The following is an 8,084-nucleotide window of genomic DNA, read 5'->3' as shown; positions in this document are numbered from 1 at the left end:
CTCAAATCTGAATTTGAATACGAGTTTCAGTTTTTGCTTCTGGGGTGTCCCTACAGTATATGGAACTACATCTTTTTCAGATGGGGTCGGCGGCCAATTACATATATTTTCTGGGGTCCTTGACATGAAATATGGAGAACCACTGATATAGAAACATGAGGTCTTTTTTTTAAGGCATTTTTTAAAATGTCGCCGTCAGGCCTAGATGGGTTAATCTAGACTGATTATATGAGGAGCACAGAGAGAGAGGCGGCACCCTCACACCGCGGAGCCACGGAAATGATTAGATTTGTCTATGGGGAGCGAGAGGAGGGGGGGGGGGGGGGGGGAGAGAGAGAGAGAGAGAGAGAGAGAGAGAAAGCCATAACTGATTTCAAGGCACTACATCTGAAAGTGTCTGGGTGTCTTTGTTCGGCAGAGGAGAGAAAAATCAACATAATGAACCCAAACTGCCTTTGTGTACGTGTGTGTGCGCGCGCGTGTGCGCTCGCTCGTGTGGTGTGTGTGTGTGTGTGTGTGTGTGTGTGTGTGTGTGTGTGTGTGTGTGTGTGTCTCACTCTTTCTCCATCTTCCCTCACCTCCTCCTCCTCCTCTCGTCTCACACTCGCCTCAGAGAGCTGCCTCGGTGCAGCCAAATTAACGGCTCCCCACAGTCGCTTTCGGAGAGAGTGTAAAATAAATATGCAGCACTAATCTGGGAGGTGTGCAGTCGTCGTGTGTCGTTTCTCGTTGCTATACGTATACGTTCAATCGGCCTCCTCCAACCGCTCGGTGCAAAGTCAGAGCGTCCGTCTAAAGTCATACATGTGTTGTTTATTTTGCCCACACCCATGCATGCATCCATCACAGCATCAATTACTACTGTATACCCCTCTGATCCTAAGCGGCGCCAAATATCAGATTTACAAGTCGGCCGTGGAGAGGCGATATTTCAACGGGGCCCGGCAGCGTCGCCGTGCTGTTTAAATCACGGGTCTAATCTGTGCCGTCGCTCGCCGCCCTCATATTTTTCCCTCCTCAAATATTACATTGGAGAGATATGATGATATCCATCCTTTGCACATTCATCTTCATTCCGCCTTCCACCGCCCACGCAGGGTATACACACACATTACACTGTGTGTGTGTGTGTGTGTGTGTGTGTGTGTGTGCGTGTGTGTGTGTGTGTGTGTGTGTGTGGCGTGTGTGTGAACGGGTACATCCTACAACATCCCCTAACAGTGTATAATACACAGACAGTCAGAGTATAGTGGGAACATTGTCTCCAATATTATGGTTCAGTTCAACCTGCTTTGTGTTATTTTAGCATGAACACATTCCCTCTTCCCAGCAAAGAGCTCTCGGAGCAGCATTTATAAACACATTGATCTCTGTCGGACATCTGTACAACCAGGCACACACACACACACACACACACACACACACACACACACACACACACACACACACACACACACATTCATGAAAAGCGCACGCACGGCGCACGCACACACAGTACATCCATCAGTGAAGGCCGGGCTGACAGCTCTGTCAAAGCGAACTGCAGGGGAGAGGAGAACGGCATTGTGGGATTGAGCAATCCCACTGGACTCTGTGTGTGTGTGTGTGTGTGTGTGTGGGGGGGGGGGGGGGGGGGGGGGGGGGGGGTTCCAGACAGACAGACAGACAGACAGACAGACAGACAGACAGACAAGAGTCTGGAGCAGGAAGCTGTGTGTGTGTGTGTGTGTGTGTGTGTGTGTGTGTGTGTGTGTGCGTGTGTGTGTGTGTGTGTGTGTGTGTGTGTGTGTGTGTGCCCATCAAAACCCCAGCAGCTCTCCTCCTGCTGTAGCCTGTTTACCAAGCAGACTGCCCCACGTAAAGGGACAGACAAAGAGCATATTGGAGCCCTGGCGAGCTGACCACAACACACGCACGCACACACACACACACACACACACACACACACAATGCACGCAGACGTCCCAACGAAGCGAGGTCCCACTTATTAGAGCAAACACACACACACACACACACATGGAAATGAGTGGACATTATAAGTTGCAAAATGTGTAGCCAGTGTACACACACACACACACCTGGTCTATAAACATGGAGAAGCCCATGGCCTGTGTGTGGCTGAGTATAGCCGGGGATGAAGCGAGGCGAAGTGAGTCGTCAGTCCTCTCCCATAGGCGGGAGGGAGAGAGAGAGAGAGAGAGAGAGAGAGAGAGAGATGGGTTCAGTCTCTGGGACGTCCTTGATAACCCGTTTTGACCCAAGATCAGATTCTAAAAATAAAAGTCTTCTATTCTATATACATCCTGACAGTTTTCTGAAAAAGCTATGTTTCTAATGTCAGTCGTTCCACCCAGTGCCAATTATCTAACGTAATCCTGGGCGCTATACACTTCCTCTGCCAACCTGGGGGGGGGGGGGGGGGGGGACTGACCTCATGCCTCCTATGCATGAGGAGTCCAAGCTGCTTCTTTTCACCTGATTATTGGTGGGATTTCCCTGGCCGGACGTATAGCGCGTGGAAGGAACACGTTTATTTCTGACCGGTTCCTTTCCCCTCCATCGTTCTGCTATTTTTCATAGCTATAAAGCATAACATAATGCCATAACACCAAAAAGGGAGTTCTCGCCCAAAATGGGATAAAAACAGCTTTCATTCAGGTGACGGAGCCCCCATGGCGTCCATGACTGGGACAGACAGACAGCCACGCTCAATTTGTAGGATTTCCTCCCCAACCGAGGCACTATCAGTCAAAGGACAACAAGAGAGAGAGAGAGAGAGAGAGGCTGCACGAATAACTGCCTCCCTCTCCCAATTATAGCCTCCAAAAACCCTGCCACTCCATTCAGTCTCCATTTGCTCCTCCGCCCGCCCAGCAGCTCCTGACAAAACCTGTCACGATCCCCCTCCTCAACTCATGCAGCCATACTCTCACATCTCTCTCTCTCTCTCTCTCTCCCTGACACCCTTCAGGGCTCTAATTAGGCTTGTAAATAATTATTGCAATTAAAGCCTACAATTAGGTGGTAACGGAGCACTGCCATTATAGTTCCACAAAAGGGACGCCCGTGTGAGGATTCTATGTAGGCAGAGCAGAGGAGGGGAGAGACAGACAAAGGCTGTGACATTCTACAGTCAGTCAGACACACCGGCGTTTATACTACACAGAGAGAGAGAGAGAGGGAGGGGAGAGAGAGAGGGGGGGTGGGGGGGGGGGGGGGAGGGGGGGGTGCATGAAGGCAGGTTGACACACTCCTGGCTCTTAATTATAGAGCTGATTATTCTGCCAGGAAAGACTCCTGGGCCGTTCCCCTGGATCACCCACAGTCACACACACACACACACACACACACACACACACACTGACTAGTATGCATGCTCACATTATGCAAGGTGCATTAAAGACGCACACACACACACGCACACACACACGCACACACACACCGCACACACACACCCGTGTTGAAGTGTATTCTATTCTTATTATTCAGACAGCGCAGAGAACACAGCCCCTCCAGGTGCACGGCGGTGGTGGTGGTGGTGGTGGTGGAGGAGAGACTGTGTGAATCTCATCAGACACGGAGTATAAACATTTATTTTCCCTGTTTAATTGGGGCGGCGTGAACACAGTAGAAAACACCAGTTCAAGGGTCGGGTTAATTTCTCACGTTTTCTTTAAACACAGGAGGGTTTTTTCCATTGAGCGTCCACATCCACTATAAACATGCTTTACTGTACTTCAGATGGAATCAGATGGAACATACTGTACACACACCCCACCCACTCACATACAGTACACACATTTTGTGTATTTCCTATACAGTATTGCAGTATACTCCGTAGAGTCATGGAGGCAAAGAGGAATGCATATACAGTTAACGCTACTGCACCGTGCACCATGAAGCTAGATGTGCAGACAGACATTTTGGGGCGGGACCCGTTTTGGTGTTAGCATTATGCTATGCTTTAGCTGTTGAAAAATAGCAGATCTACAAGCTCATATCGCGCCACTCGCGTGTTCTTTGTCAATAAGCTGATGAAAACCCAAACACTGGCAAAGAATATGCCAATAGTTTAATATGAATAATAAAGGCAAGATATTTAAAAAAAAGAAAAAAGCTTTAAGCACATGCAAAAATGATTTATGGGTCTTAAAATACTGACGACAGCACTTGGTTCCAGTTTAATGCAGACTACACACATATGGTAAAGATTTTGATTATTTTTCTCAGTTCCCCGTCAGTTGGAAATGTGTCTTTCGGAGTTCCCTTTCAATGCCACTGCCGCTGACGAGAATTATAGTTTTCATTGTACGATTCTGCATGGACATTGCATGTCTTTTGTCATAATGGCATATGTTCCCCTTTATCAATTAATACTATAATGATATGGCCAAAATAATTAATAACTTTCCAGGATATAGCAGCGTTCAACTTCAACCCTTATTTTGAAGATCCAAAACTCTGCAACCGGATGTTGTGTCAGCTTAATGGTGTGTGTGTGTGTGTGTGTGTGTGTGTGTGTGTTGTCTCTATGGGATGTTGTTGTTTGCCTGGAGCATGAGAAGCAGTGGCCGACGCCATTACTGCGACCGCCAGGCTCCGTGCAATAAGCGCTGTTTCGACCTGCAGAAATGCCGCCTGGGAGGGGTTTTTTGGAGACTAAAGCGACTGAACCAACGTGTAACCAAGATGGCGCAGCCCAGGGTCTAAGCTAACAGCAGATAGCCGTCCGAAGCTAATGTGAGTATAGCCTTTCCACTAGATCGAATCAAACGCATTTATACAACTGAATAAACGTAGATACGTATTTTTTACAGCGTCGCTTCCATGACAAATAACGCAGACTATGTTTTTTTATAGCGGGGAAAAGGTTAAAATTCACCGTTAATGTATACAGTATTGTGTATACTGACCTCTGCTGATGAATGAATAGTTTATTTCGGCGCTCTACATTTACATGTTAAGTTTCATCATTTGCATTTAAGTTTTTACAAAGAGTTGGCACCGAAAAGGTCTATAGGCTGAAGCCGGAGCTTATTTTGCCTATAGCCTTTTCTAAGAAAAGAAACAAAATACAAAGTTAATACAAAGGAAACAAATATAAATAAAGCCTTTTTTAGAACTTAGTCTTTTTGAACTTATGATGGAGTCTGGGGCATTATTAAAGGGTGGATAGAGGGAGGAGAAGAAAGGTGAACGATCAGGGGGGGTGGAAGGGGACAGGGGGGGTCTAGGCTGCATGGGACCTATATGGGAGAGGGTGGAAGGGGACAGGGGGGTCTCTAGGCTGCATGGGACCTATATGGGAGAGGGTGGAAAGGGACAGGGGGGTCTAGGCTGCATTGGACCTGGGAGAGGGTGGAAGGGGACAGGGGGGTCTAGGCTGCATGGGACCTGGGAGAGGGTGGAAGGGGACAGGGGGGTCTAGGCTGCATGGGACCTATATGGGAGAGGGTGGAAGGGGACAGGGGGGTCTAGGCTGCATGGGACCTATATGGGAGAGGGTGGAAGGGGACAGGGGGGTCTCTAGGCTGCATGGGACCTATATGGGAGAGGGTGGAAAGGGACAGGGGGGTCTAGGCTGCATTGGACCTGGGAGAGGGTGGAAGGGGACAGGGGGGTCTAGGCTGCATGGGACCTGGGAGAGGGTGGAAGGGGACAGGGGGGTCTAGGCTGCATGGGACCTATATGGGAGAGGGTGGAAGGGGACAGGGGGGTCTAGGCTGCATGGGACCTATATGGGAGAGGGTGGAAGGGGACAGGGGGGTCTAGGCTGCATGGGACCTATATGGGAGAGGGTGGAAGGGGACAGGGGGGTCTAGGCTGCATGGGACCTATATGGGAGAGGGTGGAAGGGGACAGGGGGGGTCTAGGCTGCATGGGACCTATATGGGAGAGGGTGGAAGGGGACGGGGGGGTCTAGGCTGCATGGGACCTATATGGGAGAGGGTGGAAGGGGACAGGGGGGTCTAGGCTGCATGGGACCTATATGGGAGAGGGTGGAAGGGGACGGGGGGGTCTAGGCTGCATGGGACCTATATGGGAGAGGGTGGAAGGGGACGGGGGGGTCTAGGCTGCATGGGACCTATATGGGAGAGGGTGGAAGGGGACAGGGGGGTCTAGGCTGCATGGGACCTATATGGGAGAGGGTGGAAGGGGACAGGGGGGTCTAGGCTGCATGGGACCTATATGGGAGAGGGTGGAAGGGGACAGGGGGGTCTAGGCTGCATGGGACCTATATGGGAGAGGGTGGAAGGGGACAGGGGGGTCTAGGCTGCATGGGACCTATATGGGAGAGGGTGGAAGGGGACGGGGGGGTCTAGGCTGCATGGGACCTATATGGGAGAGGGTGGAAGGGGACAGGGGGGTCTAGGCTGCATGGGACCTGGGAGAGGGTGGAAGGGGACAGGGGGGTCTAGGCTGCATGGGACCTATATGGGAGAGGGTGGAAGGGGACAGGGGGGTCTAGGCTGCATGGGACCTATATGGGAGAGGGTGGAAGGGGACGGGGGGGTCTAGGCTGCATGGGACCTATATGGGAGAGGGTGGAAGGGGACGGGGGGGTCTAGGCTGCATGGGACCTATATGGGAGAGGGTGGAAGGGGACAGGGGGGTCTAGGCTGCATGGGACCTATATGGGAGAGGGTGGAAGGGGACAGGGGGGTCTAGGCTGCATGGGACCTATATGGGAGAGGGTGGAAGGGGACAGGGGGGTCTAGGCTGCATGGGACCTATATGGGAGAGGGTGGAAGGGGACAGGGGGGTCTAGGCTGCATGGGACCTATATGGGAGAGGGTGGAAGGGGACAGGGGGGTCTCTAGGCTGCATGGGACCTATATGGGAGAGGGTGGAAGGGGACAGGGGGGTCTAGGCTGCATGGGACCTATATGGGAGAGGGTGGAAGGGGACAGGGGGGTCTAGGCTGTATGGGACCTATATGGGAGAGGGTGGAAGGGGACAGGGGGGTCTCTAGGCTGCATGGGACCTATATGGGAGAGGGTGGAAGGGGACAGGGGGGTCTCTAGGCTGCATGGGACCATGGGGGAGGAGGCTTCTATTAATTAACCAATTTTGACCTGAGATCAGATTCTAAAAATGTCTTCCACATCCCGACAGTTTTCCGAAAAAGCTACGTTTCTAATGTCAGTCGTTCTTCGATTTTTCCAAAAATAGCAGACCTACAAGCTCGTAGCGCGCCACTCGGTGGCGCGCTACGAGCTTGTAGATCTGCTATTTTTCAATAGCTATAAAGCATAACATAATGCCAACACCAAAAGGGGTTTCCCCGCCCAGAATGGGTTAATTAACCCCTCGATGGGAGCTGACAAGCCCACGTGCGCGCGCGCCGCTATCAAATAATGAGGTTATAGGATTGGCCAATGGTTCCAGGGGCTATACAAAACCTGATTAACACTATAATCCGGGGCTTAAGTCAATTAACAATGCCTATACTCAGGGAATCATGCAAATGAGGCGCCTTTTGTCGGGGGGGCGGGCGGGCGGACGAGAAGCGTGGTGGAGGGGTTAGAAAACAGAAAACTCAGCATTCACAGGCATGTCAAACAACACAGCCGAGGACACGGCTGACCGCCAGAGGACATACTGGCATCGCTCGTCGCGAGAAAGAATTAGCCTCGCGCTTTGCTAGCAGCGGTCAGGCAGAAACGTTATATATATAGGGAGAGAGAGAGAGAGGCTCTCTCTCTCTCTCTCTCTCCCCCTGAACGTGAAGCTAAATGGCATCATCGATAACGTCAGACGTTGCGTATCGACAGGGGCATTTATCCTGATCTGTGCACGGGCCAATAACAAGTGATGCTGTCAGGACCGACAGACCGACCGTCCGGCCGTCGAGGAACTCAAGATCGAGTCCAGCGGCTCCACCATGCAGCCTCTGAGCACCTGAGTGAGGAAGGGGAACTTATCAAGGAAAGATATATGTAATAAAATCCCCAGTGTTAATTTAAACCAAATAGACTATAAGGTTTCATTTATGCACTAAACTGAGTTTATATAAATGCAGATGGCCAGGCCGGGTGTTTTTGAGGGACGCTATAGCCCCTCCTATGTCCAGCTTTGAGGGT

At 51.1% G+C, this 8,084-nt stretch overlaps 1 protein-coding gene across 1 annotated transcript in view; it reads right to left on the bottom strand.

The window, feature by feature from the left end:
• Window positions 1–8,084, bottom strand: part of plxna2 (plexin A2) — a gene marked incomplete at its 5' end in the record, with an annotated part of 223,411 nt that overhangs the window by 116,688 nt on the left and 98,639 nt on the right. The window contains one exon of the mRNA XM_083768883.1: window positions 7,841–7,902. Coding sequence (XP_083625009.1) covers window positions 7,841–7,902 — 62 coding nt within the window. The remainder of the gene's footprint in view (window positions 1–7,840; window positions 7,903–8,084) is intronic.

The sequence above is a fragment of the Protomyctophum parallelum genome (genome assembly GCF_964188405.1).
Source record: "Protomyctophum parallelum genome assembly, chromosome: 7".
Lineage (NCBI taxonomy): Eukaryota > Metazoa > Chordata > Actinopteri > Myctophiformes > Myctophidae > Protomyctophum > Protomyctophum parallelum.
Note: the sequence above shows the minus strand (reverse complement) of the source record. Positions and strands in the feature narration are given on the sequence as shown.